This window comes from Candidozyma pseudohaemuli, assembly GCF_003013735.1.
Source record: "Candidozyma pseudohaemuli strain B12108 chromosome Unknown scaffold00001, whole genome shotgun sequence".
Classification (NCBI taxonomy): Eukaryota; Fungi; Ascomycota; class Pichiomycetes; order Serinales; family Metschnikowiaceae; genus Candidozyma; species Candidozyma pseudohaemuli.
In genome coordinates, this window is record NW_020194435.1 from 2,723,549 (window position 1) to 2,740,339 (window position 16,791).

General features: G+C 46.9%; 5 protein-coding genes and 2 non-coding genes across 7 annotated transcripts; 2 read left to right on the forward strand and 5 right to left on the reverse strand.

Moving 5' to 3' along the window:
• Positions 1-81: 81 nt before the first annotated feature.
• Positions 82-6,065, reverse strand: BGL22 (Bgl22p; the record flags this gene model as incomplete). The annotated part of the gene is made up of 4 exons (XM_024856644.1): positions 82-2,594; positions 2,641-2,761; positions 2,987-5,047; positions 5,775-6,065. 4 exons carry the CDS (start codon positions 6,063-6,065, stop codon positions 82-84), a joined length of 4,986 nt encoding a protein of 1,661 aa, XP_024716243.1.
• Positions 6,066-6,592: 527 nt separating this feature from the next.
• On the reverse strand, positions 6,593-6,663 carry C7M61_001228. Its single transcript has one exon. It is a non-coding gene; the product is annotated as a tRNA-Gly (tRNA).
• A 9-nt stretch (positions 6,664-6,672) lies between these two features.
• C7M61_001229 lies at positions 6,673-6,744 on the reverse strand. The gene has a single exon. It is a non-coding gene; the product is annotated as a tRNA-Asp (tRNA).
• Positions 6,745-7,159: 415 nt separating this feature from the next.
• AMO2 (Amo2p) lies at positions 7,160-9,151 on the reverse strand (the record flags this gene model as incomplete). The annotated part of the gene is made up of 1 exon (XM_024856645.1): positions 7,160-9,151. One exon carries the CDS (start codon positions 9,149-9,151, stop codon positions 7,160-7,162), a length of 1,992 nt encoding a protein of 663 aa, XP_024716244.1.
• A 921-nt stretch (positions 9,152-10,072) lies between these two features.
• C7M61_001231 (uncharacterized protein) lies at positions 10,073-10,528 on the reverse strand (the record flags this gene model as incomplete). Its single annotated transcript, XM_024856646.1, has 1 exon — positions 10,073-10,528. One exon carries the CDS (start codon positions 10,526-10,528, stop codon positions 10,073-10,075), a length of 456 nt encoding a protein of 151 aa, XP_024716245.1.
• A 1,570-nt stretch (positions 10,529-12,098) lies between these two features.
• AXL1 (Axl1p) lies at positions 12,099-15,579 on the forward strand (the record flags this gene model as incomplete). Its single annotated transcript, XM_024856647.1, has 2 exons — positions 12,099-15,436; positions 15,486-15,579. 2 exons carry the CDS (start codon positions 12,099-12,101, stop codon positions 15,577-15,579), a joined length of 3,432 nt encoding a protein of 1,143 aa, XP_024716246.1.
• Positions 15,580-15,617: 38 nt separating this feature from the next.
• Positions 15,618-16,631, forward strand: C7M61_001233 (uncharacterized protein; the record flags this gene model as incomplete). The annotated part of the gene is made up of 1 exon (XM_024856648.1): positions 15,618-16,631. The coding sequence occupies one exon, from the start codon at positions 15,618-15,620 to the stop codon at positions 16,629-16,631; it is 1,014 nt and encodes a 337-aa protein (XP_024716247.1).
• Between the last annotated feature and the right edge of the window lie 160 nt (positions 16,632-16,791).

Consider the following 16,791-nt stretch of genomic DNA (forward strand, 5'->3'; position numbering starts at 1 on the left):
CTCTGGGTGTTGGTCTACCTCTGTTTTGGTGATCGCGCCTAAACAATAACACCCAAGGTGTAGTACATTTTTCGCAGCCATTTAGCAGCCGATTTCTATTTCTCCACAGAGCTCCACTTTCCTGCTCAGTGTGCTCACGTACACCTTGTAAGTGCCTGTTTGGATGATCCACTGCTGTGAATCGGCATCCCAAATACTCAAATCACGATGTTTCACCTCAAACTTCACATCCCCACACTCGTTTGGCTGCAAAAAGATCTTATCAAAGCCTCTGAGGACCTTGGGTGGTGATGCCACGATGGTGCTGGGGAATTCAATGTAGAGTTGGGCAACGTAGTTTCCTGCCATTGATCCTTCATTCGTCACTTTTGCCGAAACCTTGTAAAGAGTTTCCCATAATGCTCTATTTCCTCCAGACGCACCTCCAGCCAACGGTGCCTCGCATTTCTGATCTGGATCGTAGCCTTTTGGATAGTCGTAACAGTCGTCTTCATCAAGTGATCTGATGTTCTCGCTGTACAAGTAAGGGTAAATTACGCCTGGCACGGGGTCCATTTCGTCATGAGGGAAAAGGGCGTCCTCAGGGTCGCAGACATCATCCTGGATGGTCTTTGAAAGAGGCAAGTAATCAGGGGGGCAGGGGAGGTACTCTGCTGGTGGGTTGATTTCACAGATATCAAGCTCACTCACCAGAAATTTTGTGTACGATAAGCCGTGGCCAAACTCGAATCTGGGCTTGATGGTGTGTTTCTCGAAGAATCTGTAGTCGAGGTAGACGCCTCTCTCGAAGTTATCTTGTGGATCAACGCAATCGCCCAAGCTGTCCCTGATATCGACGTAGTGCAGATTCTTCTTGGCTATGGTGAAGGGAAGCTTTCCAGAAGGGTTCACCTCTCCAAAGAGGACCTCTGCAATTGCAGCCCCAACAAACTGACCAGATGGTGGAACAAAGAGCACGGCAACAACATGGTCATGTTCGATCCACTTTTCCATATTCACGGGCCCAACTGCATTAACCACAACGACAACCCTCTTGCAGTGGCACGTCACTCGCTCGATCAATTCGTCGCCATTATGCCAAAGAGTGATATTATTCCGATCACCGTAGTTGCAATCCACATCGATGTAGCCCTCGCCTGAAACCGAATTCACCACAACAATAGTCATATCTGCAAAATCTGCTAGTTCCTCTGTTCGTTTGAGATCCCAGTTGTCCTCGGAAACATCAAACGTTATTCCTCTTTCACGAGCTTTCTTGGAAATAGCCTCCTGTGCTGTAATAACCCATGGATTATTAACAGCAGCAGACCCCCAACCTGACGTGAGTGTTCCATCAGTGCACTTCTGGTCTCTGCAATTGAATCCATTGGGGTCATTTCCTCCAGCCAAACCAGCCACCAATAGTCTTCTCACACCATCGTCCTTATTGATAGGAAGATGGCGGTTCTTATTCTTGAGAAGGACGATTCCCTGGCGAGCCAACTCCAAGCCAATCTCATCATTCATTTCAGATCTGGCGTCGACGTGCCAGTTTTGCTGCACAATGGCTCCGTAGTGCTGGTATGGGAACTGTTGGCCATATGTATGGTGAGTCCACGAGCTGAAGTTGGGAATCTCCTCCTCTGAAGGAAGCAGAATAGACTTCATTGCAAAGAATGGGGCAAGTATTCTGGATGCCATGTCGTTTAATCTTTCCTGTGGAATAGTTTGGTTGTAGATAGCCCTGGTGAGTAGTGGACCCCAGTAGGCTTTACCGCCAAGCCAGTCATCGAAAACCTCACCTGGCATAGTCATATCAAGACCAGAGAGGGCAGAGGTAACACCCGAGTGTTGAGCACCCCAATCCGATACGACGAAACCCTGGAACCCCAACTCCTCCTTAAGTAGATAGTTAAGAAGATACGAGTTCTCACAGGCATAAGTGTTGTTCACCATATTGTAACCACACATTACTCCACCAACACCTGCTTTTACCACATCTGCAAATGGCCACAAGTAAACTTCGTGCATGGCCCTGTCACCAATATTGGCGCTGATCGACAGATCGAGTCGGTCATAGTCACCATGGTCCCATTCACCCACTTGACGGAAATGCTCCTGCTCGTTACCCACTAGATGCTTTGCAACGGCTACAACTCCTTCGTCTTGAATACCCTTCACTGTTGCAGCTCCCAAAACACCCTGAAGGTAAGGATCCGAGCCAAAGCTTTCCCAGTTTCTGCCTCCTTTAGCCTTGAGACCCATGGGTCCTATGGAGGGGCCTAAAGCGATGTGAACGCCCTTTGCCTTGTGTTCTCTTCCAATAGCCTTTCCTCTTTTATAAACCAATTCTTTGTTGAAACTGCTTGCGGCTGCCAAACCCGAAGGAAAGTGTGTAACGAAATCAGTGAATCTCACTCCATTGGGTCCGTCTTGGAGACACAATGCTGGGATACCAAGTCGAGGAACAGAGCCAGTATTGCCAACACATGGACCCGATCCCCAACCAGATCCGGTAGTTAAGTTGACTTTCTCTGTGATAGACATCCGATCTACAAGTTTCCTTGCCTTGTCATAGGCCCTTTCCCAGTGATTCTCGATTCTACCACCGAGAGCTAGAAGTTAGAATAGATTTGAAGAAGTTGTGAGTGTGTTACAAACGGCTTGGATAGTACGGCTTGGTCCAGTAGTACTCCAGCGGATGGTCGTCTCCATAGTAGATCAAGGGACTTTCACGGTGGTTGGCACGTTTTTGCAACCCACCGCTATCCTTGAAAGTGGACTGAATGGTGATTGCAGGAGATTCAGAATCGCCGTTAACAAAGGGAACAAATAACAAGAAACCCAAAATGGGAGTGAAGGGGTTTCTCATGATAAAGAGAAGAGGTTGGTTTTTTTGCAGCTGCACAAAATGGATGGTGCGATATATATAGCTCTACCCGCTCTAAGGAGTGTCTGAATTGAACATTAAATTACGCCGTAACTATTGAAAACCCTCCACCTGTACTTGAACAGGTGTTATGACATTAGGTGCTGGGTTGTTGACACCAGTGCTTTCCAAGTCGATCCTACTTAAGGTGGTTGAGCTCTTGAGAGTCGCTGCCGAACCGTTTGGATGGAGCATTGGGGGAGAAAATGAGTGTCTTGTCATGCTCGAGAACTTGCTCGTTGAGTATTGTGACTGGTTGTTGAGGTTCTGATTATTTTGCAAGGGGGTCTTGGTGTTGAGTGGTGAAGCGCCCTCCTCAGCGGCCGCCACAGGAGGAGTCATTGGAGTCTTCGTGGATTTCGTGGTGATCTGGCTGGAATGCTTTTGTTGCACTGTGCTTATCTCAAGACCCTTTATATCGAGCAGTCTTACTGATTGAGCTAGATCGCTTGTGTTGCCAATAGATTGGGTATGGCGATGAGTAGTAGGACTGTCAGGGGTCTTTGGAGTGATTGTACCGTTCGCAGATGTCGCTGCAGTGGAACCTCTAGCGCTCTTTGATTTTGTCTCAGGTGCATCTGGCTCCAAAAACTTCCTCAACTTCCTTATGGCTTCTTCACGGTCTAACAATAGAGCGTTCTCGAAGTAGCCAGGTCTAGAATCATCTATCTTCATGTTGTTGGGTGACCTCACACCGTTGAATAGGTTGAAAAGGTCTGCACGATACGTCTTCGGTAGAGGGTTACTCGAAACGAATATGTTGCCGAGCTTGGAGCCCTCGATCTTGAATAGATTTATGAGCGGACGCAAGTGGGCGACTGAACCAAGCTTATTTCTCCGCAAATCAATCTTTTCCAAACTCTCCATCTTCTCGATGCCATCTATATTAGTGATTTTGTTGTTGTTAAGAGACAACGTCGTGAGATTTTTGAGGTTCGTGGGTAGATTGTGCAATGAAGTGATGTAATTATCAGCAAAATTCAAGTATTTCACGTTCGTAAGCTGGTCTAGGCCTGGAGGTAACTCTTCAAGCAAATTGTTGGCCAAGTTCAACTTGACCAAATTTGTAAGCGGCTTGAAGACAAATGCTGGGATGGATGTGATTGAACCCTCTGAAACAGTGAGTTGACGTAAGTAAAACCACTTCGATTCGGGTAAAGCGGTATATTCACGTTCAAGGGAATGAGCGGATGCGGTGAAGGCCAAGTCGGTTGACAGGGGGAATGCGGAATCTGCGAGGAACAGATCACGATGAGATGGCACGCTCGCGGACGCAGTGAAAGCCCGTTCTCTGCGTGGGTGGTGATGCTTATGAGGGCCTGTCTCTGCTGTGTCATGAAGGAATGGTGGTTCGTGACGCTTAGACTGGCGTGAGTTACTGAATGAGGAACGACCATTCTCGTCGTCAACGACCAAGGCGAAAAGGATCAGTGCCAAATCCGAAACCTTGGAATTCCGTATTATAAGTATTCTCAACTGCTCGCTGAGCACATGCCACCCAAATAACTCATTGGGCTCATACTCCACCAACTCTAGCACTTGAAGGTTCTTGAACATCTTTAAGGGAACCAGGGTATCACATGGATATTCTTCATAGCCTGAGATACTGTAGATTTTTGTCTTGGGTGACAATATCAAGCAAGGAATCTTGGTGAATGACGAATACAAGTATTTGATGTCCCTTTGTATGATCTTCGGATCCTTGCTAAACGAGAAAGATCTCCAATACACCGAGGCGCTGGACACGATAGATTTGACAGAATTCATCGACGTGATCGACCGGGCATCACTCTCAAACTGTCTCTGTGTTCTGGCGTTATTTGCCATGAATGAAATGAATGTGGGTTCGTGGTTGGGGGTATCCAACTTGATATTAAGGGGGCCAACATCGACCCCAAGTGAAGAGTTATCAATTCTCTCGGTGATATAGTACAAGTGGTGAATAGTAAAAGTCATCCTGAGAGGCTTGACTTTTGAACTGCCCCTGCTTTTCAGAAAACAGAGAAGCCCGTTCGCCAAAGCCTCCTCATTTTTCCGGATATAAGTGGCCAACCGCTGGACATAGACGTCTCCTTCGATAGAGGAGTCGTTACCGAAATTGCCCATACTCCTATCTTCTTTTAAACGGTTTCTAGCGGCCTGAGGATGTGTTGATGTTAACTTTTGGTAGTTGGTGCGACCGCCTCACTATTGTTTGTTTTGTTTAGTCTTTCTCTCGGTGCACTCCATAGCCTTGAGCCCCACCCCAATCGGACAATAGAGAACACCACAAAAAGATGGTCACTCCAAAAATTAACAATCCAGAAGAGAAGATCCAAAAAGACTATTGGGTTACCTTTTGAAGAAGTTTTGTCACGGTTTAGTTGACATTCCAAGCAAAGCGAAGCTTATGCGCAATGATAATAGGCTTTCAACAGGATTCTAGAAGGGGTTGACATATCCTGGATGAGAAGTCTAATGACCAAAAAGAAGGACGCTGAGGTCTAGATTATCATCCTACATTTGACAATCTTTGACCCCTAAGACTGGTTTTTTGACGTTGTCAATGTGCTGCTCGTTTGCAGCCATTCGGATCAGAAACACGCATAAGCGAAATGACCTACACTTTGCAGAAATCCCCCTGAGTGCTAATCTTCGGTCTTCGCACTTTATTCGTCGGCTCTTCGTCGTCTACAATAGGCGCCAGGCGCATTCCAGTGTAAAACTTCCAAACCTTTCCATTCATATACCCATGTTACCTACCTAGCGAATGTTCCTCGTCCCCCGGAGGGTCTCTGGTCGACAGATTTACCGTCAAGCGCTCCATAATGCTGGCGGGCGGAATGCCAGCCATACTGCAGTTGGTATCGATGCTTCTTCGCCTTACTCGCCTTGACAGACTTGCAAGTGTCACAATCAGCTCGCTGTCTCGCTCTCTCTCGGCACCGTGTCTGGTATTCAACAGCCCCGTGTAAAAGCTAGGCGACACTGACGCGTGTGGGCTGGGAAAGACAGAGGTATCTGCTGTTGAAGCCACTCCAGAGTTGTTATCTGGGTGGTTTTCACTGCTGATTATCGATGGAGAGTTTGTCGAAGTGTGTGAAACTATCAGCTTGAGCGGAATCGTGGAGATATTGTCTTCTGACATCTGAGAGTCCGCGTCACTGCCTATGTCCATGGATTTGAGCGATTTTCGCGTGCTGTTGTCGTCCAGAGCAATTCCTGGCGTAGGAATCCCTGGCGTGGGTCTTACGTTGAACCTAACCTCTCCGGGACGCTCAAGCCCCGTTGTTCTTGTCGTCAGCAGCCGTGGCTGGTGCTGAACGCGTTGAGCCGGTTGATGTTGATGTGGCGCTGTTTGGGAGTTGGGTCCCTGGACGAGTCTCTTAACCCAACTGAACCTACCACGGGTGTTTCCACGAGTGGGTCTTTTGTCGTGGATATAGGCTATTTGTTAGCAATGGCTGGCATTTGTAGGATTTTGGCGATACATACGTGGCTCAGTTACTTGTGACATCAAATTTGTGGAGCTCAAAAGTAGGGGTTCAAAAATTAGGAATGTGCTACTTTTATATGAGGAGTAAGCTGAGCCCATGTAGATACTGTGTATTCGCGCCAGGCAGGAATGCCTGCGCAAAGCTTCCATGCTTACTCTGCTTTCTGTCACTGCTGCGGACCCTTTTGAGCGTAAAAAATAAAAAAGAATGCGCAAGCCCGGAATCGAACCGGGGGCCCAACGATGGCAACGTTGGATTTTACCACTAAACCACTTGCGCGTGTAAGAGCTCCGAGACGGGGAATTGAACCCCGGTCTACCGCGCGACAAGCGGTAATTCTAGCCACTAAACTATCTCGGACTTTGATGTAGGATTTGCGCGCCGTGTCATTATATAGTGCATTTATAAAAAAGCTTTATATGCACGTTTTTGATAATATGCACACCATGATGTCTGGTTCTGCAGCGACTCGGACGGAATTGATGGTTCTTGGGCCATGAATTTAGCCAATTTTTACCGTGATTGAGCCTTCTCATTGACATGTTACTCATCTGAATTGAATTGTGATGTGATCTGCTTCGGCGTACAAGTTTATATCCATGAATGTGGTGGCCGCCGCAAAAATGACAGGGAAGTTTCAACAAAGAGTAGGTTCAAGCTGCACCAAGCATTAGTAGATGTTGCAAATTCTCACGAGGAAAATGGCAAAGATAACTCTACATCTCAAATTCACAAAATATTAAATGTAGTCTATGTATATAAGTCAGTCAAAAACTTAGAGGGTGCTCTTGCAGCAAGCCTTGTTCTCATCGAGGCCAACGTTAGCCAAGGTGGACTTGTTGAAGTTGTTGTTGGCCTGTGGGAGGTCCATACCTGGGTTCTTGTCGAAGAAGTTGAATGGAACCAAGTGGATGCTGTGCTTCTCAACAGGCATAACTGGGAAGTCCTCCACTCTTGGAATGTGAGTGAAGGAAAGGGTTGGCCAGACAACACAGTCCTCGTTTCTGACATCGTCAGTGCCATTGGCCCAGACACCAAGACCAGTGTCAGTCTGGGACTGGTTAGTGAACTCACCGGCAGCGAACAACTGGTTGTCACCGTACTTGGTGACCCAGAGCTGCTCAGTAGAGAACTTAGCTCTGGTGACGTTGTAGGTGTCAGGGTCAGAGATGATCATCTGTCTAGCAGGCATCTCAACCTTGTAACCAACGTTGTCCATGGAGATTGGGTTCTTGACGTTCTCATTGATGATCTTGTAAGCTCTGTTGGTGAATGGAGACTGCTTAACGGAGCCAGCCTTCTCGACGAAGGTTCTCTCAGTGATGAAACCGTTACCGTACTGGTTGTTCTTGTCTCTTGGCAACTTCACAACGTCATCGAAACAGACGGAGTTCTTGTGGCCATCGACAGCTGGGTCGATTCTGAAAGACAAGATGTGCTGGTGGTAAGCAGCCATACAGTTCTCGGCAACGACAGTACCCCATGGAACGGTCATGTTGTCATCGATTGGCATGGTGGACAAGATACCAGTGGCTCTGACCTCCAAGTCAATGGAACCATCGTTGACGAACTTGAAGTTAAGAGCGTACTCGTAGTTGGCAACAGTGGCGATGGTCTGAACAACAAACTCTCTTCTTCTGGCAACAACAGAGTTCTTGGTTCTGTAGTTCATGTGCTTGTACAAGATACCGTCATCCTGCTCGTGCATGCAAACGGTGGATGGCATGACAGATGGCTCACCGTTACCACCGGTGAACATACCGTCCAAGTACTTGATGACACCAAGACAGTCACATCCAAGCTTCAAAGAGTTACCAGTAACACCGAAACCAGCATCACCCAAGTCGAAAGCCTGCTTTCTGTGGTATGGAGCTCTTGGGTCGGCGTAAGGCACAGTCATTTCAGACAAGGAGATTCTGTAGAACACCTGTCTACCCTTGAACCAACCATCGTAAAGCACGAAACCCTCTCTGGCGGTGGTAGCGACTCTGAATTCCCAAGAGAGCCACTTAACCTTGGAGCCCTCCATGGTGAAAGAAGGACCCTCAGGCTGGTTGACCAACAATGGCTTGACATCTCTCAAGCTCTCGCCGTTCAACTCTGGGTGGTACTCAGCAGGTTTGGATCTCTTCCAAGCCTGGGTTGGGGTGACGGTGCCGTCGTAACCGGATGGCAAGAAGTCCATTCTAATGAACTTCTTGGAGTAGGCCTCGAAAACTGGGGAGAACTTCAAAGGCAAGGAGTAGTGGTTAGACTCGGTGTGACCGTTGTTGGCCTGGATGTACATGAAGAACTGAAGCAAAGGTCTCTTTTCCTTTGGATCGTCAGTAGCGTAGATCCATGGGTCGGTGATGACCTTGCAGTCCTTTGGCAAGTTCAACTTCTCGACCTCGGCAAGGACAGCAGGGTGGGCAAGACAGTGGTTCTCCCACTCCTCCATGTCCTCAGCCATGAAAGGACCGACAACACCCTCAGGCAAGGAGGTCTTGGTGATAATGTGACCAGCAGTGACGTTGACTAAGGCCTTGTTGAAAGTCAAGGTGTTGGTGTAGTAGTAACAGTAGAAGACTCTTGGAATTCTTGGGAAGTCACCACCGTGTCTCTCGGCCTCCAAGTATCTGATCATGTCCTTCTTTGGAGGGTCACATCTGTCAACCTGGACAAAGTGAACATTGTCGGAAGCAGGGTGGGCATCCTTGACCAACTTGGTGGCCAATCTAATCTCGTAGTCCCTGGCGGAATCGAATGGGTGCACGGCAGCAGGCATCTGATGGAAAAATGAAGTTGTTTGATGAGAACCAAGAGGAGGTTTGGGAGCCCTTAAATACTTTTTCAACCAGTGGAGGTCGGCCCCAGATTGCCGCTACCAGCTGCCTAATCGGGCGGACACTGTCTAGAAGACCGGCGCGAACTACCCGTTTAGTGTTTATCAAGGGACCGCCAGACCAGAAGCCCACCTTGGGGCGGCTGTGGTCACGTGCCTATCTTTCGGAGTCGCCTACCTAGATACGCCTGCGGGGGTGTTGGCTAAACTTCCGTTCCGTGATTGAATTTTTTTCCGTAGCCCCCAAAAGGAAGGTCCATTCTTTCGTTTATGAGACCGTTGAGTCTCGCATACACACGCCACATCGAGTTTTGGAGGGGTTGGTGTCAACTGCGAAATCTTATCTGGTGGGGCACTTTTTAGTGATTGGCCAAATGCCTTGGTTAGATCAGGGCACAAAGCCAGTGCACAAAAACAGTGCACAAAGGTTAAGAAGCAATTTATTGGATAGATACAGAGATGCAAGTCGGTAGAATGCAAATGGATAACAAATGTGACAAAGGCATCAGATAGAGATGAATGTAGCAGGTAACGCCTTGCCGAAGAAGACGTATTATCGTACAAATGCGATGCACAACTGATAATGATTTAGCCGACCTGGGCTATTTTGGGCGATAAGCGCTTGATGCAGTTTTCGTCAAGAATGGGCATTTCGATAAGAAAGAGGTGTCAAGTCATGTCACTATTTTACAGATAAGAACTACGCAATTCTAACATGAATACCGTCTTTGTAATATACAACAGATCGTGCGGAATGACCCATACGCTCACAGGAGGCCAGCCCCAAAAAACGGTCTAAAATGACAGAGACCCGACTGGGAGTCGGGTCGATGAATAACGTAACGCATAATGCCGCTGCCAGCTCTACTTGTGGGATGCTGGAGAGCCAATCCGCACCTTGGTGTGGGGGTTGACTATTTCAACGGGCTTTCTGATTCTTGGAGTGTTTGTTCTAGGTGACTCCAGGGCTCCAGGCAGAGCTGGCGCCTCACCAACGTGGGCAGTTGGTGCGAAGACACTAGCAGTGTAAGGATTGAACTTCTTGATGTGGTTCGAGTTAAACGACTCGGGAATGTCCGGGCAGAACTCCATGTCATCTTCGGCATCAAAAGACTTGGAAAGATAGTATCTCAAGCGGGAGTTGTGCAAGGAGTAGTTTGAAGTGACCAGGGAGGAGGACGACGACGACAAGGAGCTAGTGGTCGAGTTGCCCAGTCCGCCGTGATACAGCAAGTTGGCGAAAGTTGGGGATGTATTCATTTGGGAGTTGCTCATTTGAGGCGAGTATTGTTGGTAGTTGAACATGTATGGGTTCGACATGGCCACCGGATTTTAAAGTATGAACATAAAAGTTTGGTAGCTAAGGTGTATCAAAGGTTTAGCAAAGTCTAGGGGATGCGTTGGTGATGTCTTGAGGTTTGATGTTCGTTTGCAGGTGTTGGAAAGTATGTGGGGTAGAGCTTTTTATATGGATGAGTGACAGATGGAAGAAAACGTTTCTTTTGGTGGAGCTTGACTTGCGCAACAGGAGGTACTGCACCTAGCCCCCGGCCCGCCAGTCGCTCCCCATGATAGCCTGCTCCGTGCGTCACTGTCTGCCGGTAGACATTTCTTTTTCGCACATTGGAAGTTTCTTCGAATATGGAACAAACTTGATAGATTTCGAAATTATAAGTCATAATTTAAATTTGATCTTGGGAGGGGGATTAGTGTCAGCTTCGACGCCGACGCACGGAACATCATGACCGGTTAGATGCAGGGGCTTCTCTGTTGGGTAACATGGGGCGCTGGCTGCGAAATCTGACTGGGCGATAACGTGATGTTGTTGGCTGGGCCAATGCCATTGAAGAATTTACCACGGTGAAATTCCGGGGCCTCTCTTTCTTCGACAAGCTCAGTAGGAAAACGTACACTGAATGCTCGTTTATCACCTTTTTTCGTTATACTTAAGATTTACAATTTTTGTGTTTATTTGCGGCGTATTTGTTTGTGTTTTTATTTTCTCAACCGCGGGGCGTGTTCTCGGAAATATTGGGAATGAGCAAAACAACGATTTAAAATTCAACGACAAGAGCTGTGAATCTCGAAAGCAAGCTTTCTGTAGAATTGATTACGTTAGTCTAGATGGTCTTGACCACGAAGTGAATTTTCTCACACGAAAACCTTATAGATGAATATTCACCTTTGCACCCTATGGTACTGACGTGTGTTTAAAAAAAGAACTTTTAGGGCTGATTGAAGTTATTTAGAGATCTTGATCGAAAAACATAGAGATAATGATTGTTGGTTTAATCGTATGCGATGAAGGAGTCGTCATCTCTGAATACTCTTCAAGGTGCACCTCTCACTCGGTAATGTCGGAAGCACAGAAGTTTCTTTTAAGTAAGACTTCAAATGGAATGACATCATAAATGGACGAGAAAGCTGACCTTATGGAATTGAACTGCCACCGATTTGCCCATGGTGCAGAATCACTCAGGACTCTAGTGGCTATTGCTGCTGTACCTAGGGGGTCCTTTCGGAGTCCAAGCGGCGGAATTTGTCAGGGGTGCTAATGATCCTGGTAGCATGCCTTAACAGATTTGAGAGAAGCTCCACTTGTCGCCACAACAAATGTATCACTTTATTATCTGCGAGTGACTTGGCTTCTCCAACACAACGACCAGGCCGAGATAAGGCCACTCCAAATGAAAGACTGACACAATAAACCTGTTCATTATAGATCATGAATAATCTCTATTCAAACATTTCTGCCCTCGCGGCTTCATAGTCACTGTTTCAGACTTGCAGAATCTGAAACATCCCCCATTGCGAGAGCTCAATCGGGTATTTTGCACCCGACGAGATGCCAAAATAATACACAACAACTGTCACTTTCATTTAATTCAAAATGAGTGGATCAACGTTAGATGTCAAGAACATTGATGTTGATTTTCATCTCCCATTGTCACATAGCAACAGGTCTTATCAGCTTATCGAGCTTCCCAATGGCCTCAGAGCACTACTTATAAGTGACAGAAGCAGCGAGCTTTTCTCAACATCAATGGTTGTTGGAAGCGGTTCTTGCAATGATCCAGACGATGCTTTAGGTCTAGCTCATTTGTGTGAACATATGCTCTTCCTAGGCACCAAGACTTGTCCCATGCCTAATCAGCTTGATCAGATTGTGTCTTCCGCAGGCGGGTTCACCAATGCATATACCACGATGGAACAGACTTGCTATCATTTTGAAGTCTCCTCCTTTGCCAAAATGAGAGACGAGAGGGTTTTCATCATTGACAGCGTCCTCGAGATATTTTCTTCTTTCTTCAAGTGCCCTTTGTTCAAGGAGAGGTTCATCAAAGGAGAGATAAGAGCCGTTGATGAGGAGCACAAAGGAAACACCAACAACACCGACAAAATACTATTTCATGCATTGCGCTCACTTGCTTCTCCCAATCATGTGTTTCACCGATTTGGCACCGGTAATAAGGCAACACTTAGTCAGATCAGTCCAAAAAGGTTGCAGAGATACCTCCGAGCTTACTTTCAGAGGTTTTATCTTGCACGCAAAATGGCTCTTGTCATGAAAGGTCCCCAGTCACTCAACCACCTCAAGAAACTAGTTGTCGCTCATTTCTCGGATATTCCCAAATCTTCGCTTGACCATGTTAGATTATCCGGACAGTCATTTACGTCAGATCACGACATATATTTCAGCCCACAGCTCTACGGGTATTTGGACACCCCAATTCTTCAGCCTGATATCAAGACAGTGCTCCTCAAAGTAGCCAATACGTCCAGGGTGAGATTATGTTACCCATTACAAACGATTGTGGACCTACCGAACTACCGTCGCATCGGTAACATCCTTTGTAATATTTTGGGGGACGAGTCTGAAAAATCCTTATGTGAATACTTGAAACGAAAACGCCAATGGGCTACTGGTGTTATGGTATTGGTACAAAACACAATTTTCAAGGACGATCTCTTGCTTGTCGACATCGATGTTACCCCCACTGGATTGAGGAATCTTCCGCAGGTTGTAGATACTCTCCACTATTATATCAATTACATCATCGTGAGAAGTTCTCCTAGAGAACTTGCGTCTGTGATTGAAGACTACAGCTCAGTGGAGGATAAATGTTTTATGAATCGTGAGACTGCAACAACATTCGTTGACGAGATATGCGATTATGCCGAGAGGCTTGAGAAAGGCGGGATAGCTTATTCAGACTTGATTCGAGGATACGCAGACTGGACTGATGGAGGTTCCAGTATCAAGGTGGTAAATGACATTCAAAAGGCTGCAATCCAGTGCTTTACAGAGGAGAACTTGAGAGTCGTTGTGGCTCACGAGGATCTATCACCATTGAGTCTTTTCACGCTAGACCAGGCCTCCTATGTGACCGCCGTGGATAATTATTTTCAATATGAATTCACGAAAGTTCTCAACAGTGAGATGGTCACCTTCATAAATCCAGATCTCAGCTTGAATTTGGAGCTTCCATGTATTCCCAAACCTCTAAAAGAGCTGATTAGCGACCGAAGGATGACACAGCAGTCCGAAGTTGGCTATATAAGAGGTTTGGAGACTGCTGCTTCCGAGCCTTCACTTATCAAATTTGACAGCTCCTCGGAAATATGGAGTGTCAACAACGAAGGGCCAGATGTTGAAACCTCTCGCATTACTTTACACATTGTTTTCAGAGAACTCGAAAGTACAGCAAAGAATCTTGTGGGGATCGAAGTTCTTACGGAATTAATTGGGGAGGAGCTCAAATACGGCTTGTACCATTACGAGTTAGTGGGGACCTTTTGGGGTATATTTGCCAACGTAAACGGTATTCCGTCTATCTTACTATCAGTCAATGGAGCAAAAGAGAGTGCTATTTTCGTGTTTCAAGCAGTTTTGTCACGGCTAAGACAGCTTGGAGAAGGTTCTTATGCGAGTGACTACCAAAAATTCAAGAAAGCCAGGGTGAGATCAAGAAAGAGAATCGAGGAAACTCTTCAGGCATCTGGTATTCGAAAAGTCTTTTCCGCAACCTACCTTATTCTTGAAGAGGGGCTCACTCTTCCTGAGGAGAAGTTAGATGCATTGGAGCTACTTGATGAGACAGATCTCGCAATAATTTCTGAGGGGTTGTTGAAAGCTGCTCCCTATAGCCAACTTCTATTGGACGGAGACTTCACTGACCATGAGTGCTTTTACCTTCCAGAGTCAGCCATCTTCTACAACGGAAAAACCACAGACGAGCATCTTAACAAAGGCTCTAGCAGGTTGAGCTATAAAATACCCAGTGGACACAATATTTCATTTCCCCTAAAAGGAGATGAAGATGATACTGCAAATACCGTCTTATATTTTCTTCAAATTGGTGATCGAAGCGATAACGAATTGTACTCTTGGGCCAAGCTTTTCGAGCACTTACTTTCATATACTGCCCTAGACGAACTCCGCACCAATAGGAGACTAGCTTACAACGTCTTCACCGGCACAAAGTTTCTTCGTCGTACCTTCGGAATACACATAACCATTCCAAGTGGGGAACATGACTGTCAAAAGCTTTCGGATGAGATCGAGAGATATTTAGGCCTTCTCGAGAGCCGATTAGAGGGGTACACAGAGAGAGACTTTCGAGAGGAAATACTCGAACCATTCCTCCAGACCTTGACGCAATACTCCAACCATATGAAGACACCTTCCGGGCTATTCATGTCTCTACAACCGCTGCAAGGATCTGGTGATAAACCCGAGAATCGTGAGTTTATGACTCACTGGAGTCAAGTTGATCAGATCATCAATAGCACCTACCGCTTTGGGGGTACCGAATGTGAGGAGCCCATCGACAAGGCATTTCTCATGTCGCTTACCTTAAACGAATTCCTTCGATATGTCAGGACATACGTTTCCGTAAAATCGCCGCATCGGTCTTGTCTTATTGTTGCTAATGCTGCAGGGTCTCAGCTGCACCAAGCCAAGAAGTCGCAGTTTGCAGCCATGATCTATAGCCAGCTTCAAGAACAAAACTTGAACATCACACAAAAACAGGTGGACGAGCTTTTGGGAGAATGCAAGGATCAAGAAGATTTCAGCGACATTTCGGTACATCTCAAGCGATATTTCAAGGAAAATAAGCAAAACGGCCAGCTCATTAAGGTGGCATTTAAGAATTTCGCGGGGTCTTTGTTTCGCAGCGCTGCAATGAAGATTTCCGCTCGGCCCCACAGAAGCAACTCCGAGAAGTACCAGAAATCCAAGAAAACGGAAATTCGAGATTACGAAACAATTCAGGGCTTATGCCAAGTCGGGACGCGGATTAGCTGGTACGAGAAATTACTGGCTTTGGAACATCTGGTGCATGCCAGAGAAGGCACTGCACAAGTAATATAAATATGGGGTTCTGCTCTGCGATTTTCCACCACCATGACAGAAGCAGTTTCCGTTACACTCGAGGAGCTCAGCAATGGGCTCGACTTTGCGACGCTTGATAAGGCATTTGGGCCCGACTCCCTCGGCATCATCATCGTGAAAAACTTGCCAGACCACTTTCTTCAATTGAGATCGAAGGTGCTCGAGAGCATCTCCAAGCTAGCTACCTTACCTGAGGAGGAGCTCAAGAAGCTTGAGCTGCCTGAGTCCATGTGGCTCACGGGCTGGTCCTGTGGCAAAGAGGTGTTGAGCACCACGGGGGAACCTGACTTCAACAAGGGCTCGTACTACGTGAACTGTGCGTTCTACAAGGACGATAAGCTCGAGGGACCTGAACCACAGCTTGTGGAGAAATTCAGCGACTTCAAAACGTACGTTCTGCCCAACGTCTGGCCTTCCGAGAAGCTCCAGGGTTTGGAAACATTCAAAGCAGACGCGAAGCAGTTGATCAACCTTATCATCAGCACGGCTGCGAAGGTTGCAAATAACTGCGACAGCTACATTAGCAAACACGACGAAAAGTACGAACGCAATTTCTTGCAGCGTATCATCAAGGACTCCACCTGCACCAAGGCCCGTCTTCTCCACTACTTCCCCAACACAGGTGAGAAAAAAGCCAATTCCGACGACTGGTGTGGTGAGCACCTTGACCATTCCTGTCTCACAGGCCTAACATCAGCGCTCTTCTTGGATGAGTCCAGTGGTGATGGCAAGGCCTTGCCTAAGCTGCCCGACGCCGAGGCAGGCTTGTACATAAGAAACAGACACGGAGATGTTACGAAGGTGAACATTCCCAAAGACTGTCTTGCTTTCCAGAGTGGGCTGGCACTCCAGGAGATCTCCAAGGGTTTCTTCAAGGCAGTGCCCCATTATGTCCAGGGCACGAGCATCCCCCATATTGCGAGAAACACTTTGGCGGTATTCTGCCAGCCTGACTTGGACGAAATGGTCAACGACACCGAAAACTTTGGCCAGTTTGCCGAGAGAATTGTCACTGGTAACCACTGAGACATTTTTCGCAGCCAAAGGTTAATATGGCGAAGGCGAAGAAACGCACAAAGTGCTGGCACGACTCACCGTAAAAAGTTGATTTTTTAGGAAGCTATAGTCTTGTTATATAAATATCCTTTTTTTCACTAAATTCCATCAGATTTGCTGTTCGTAAGCC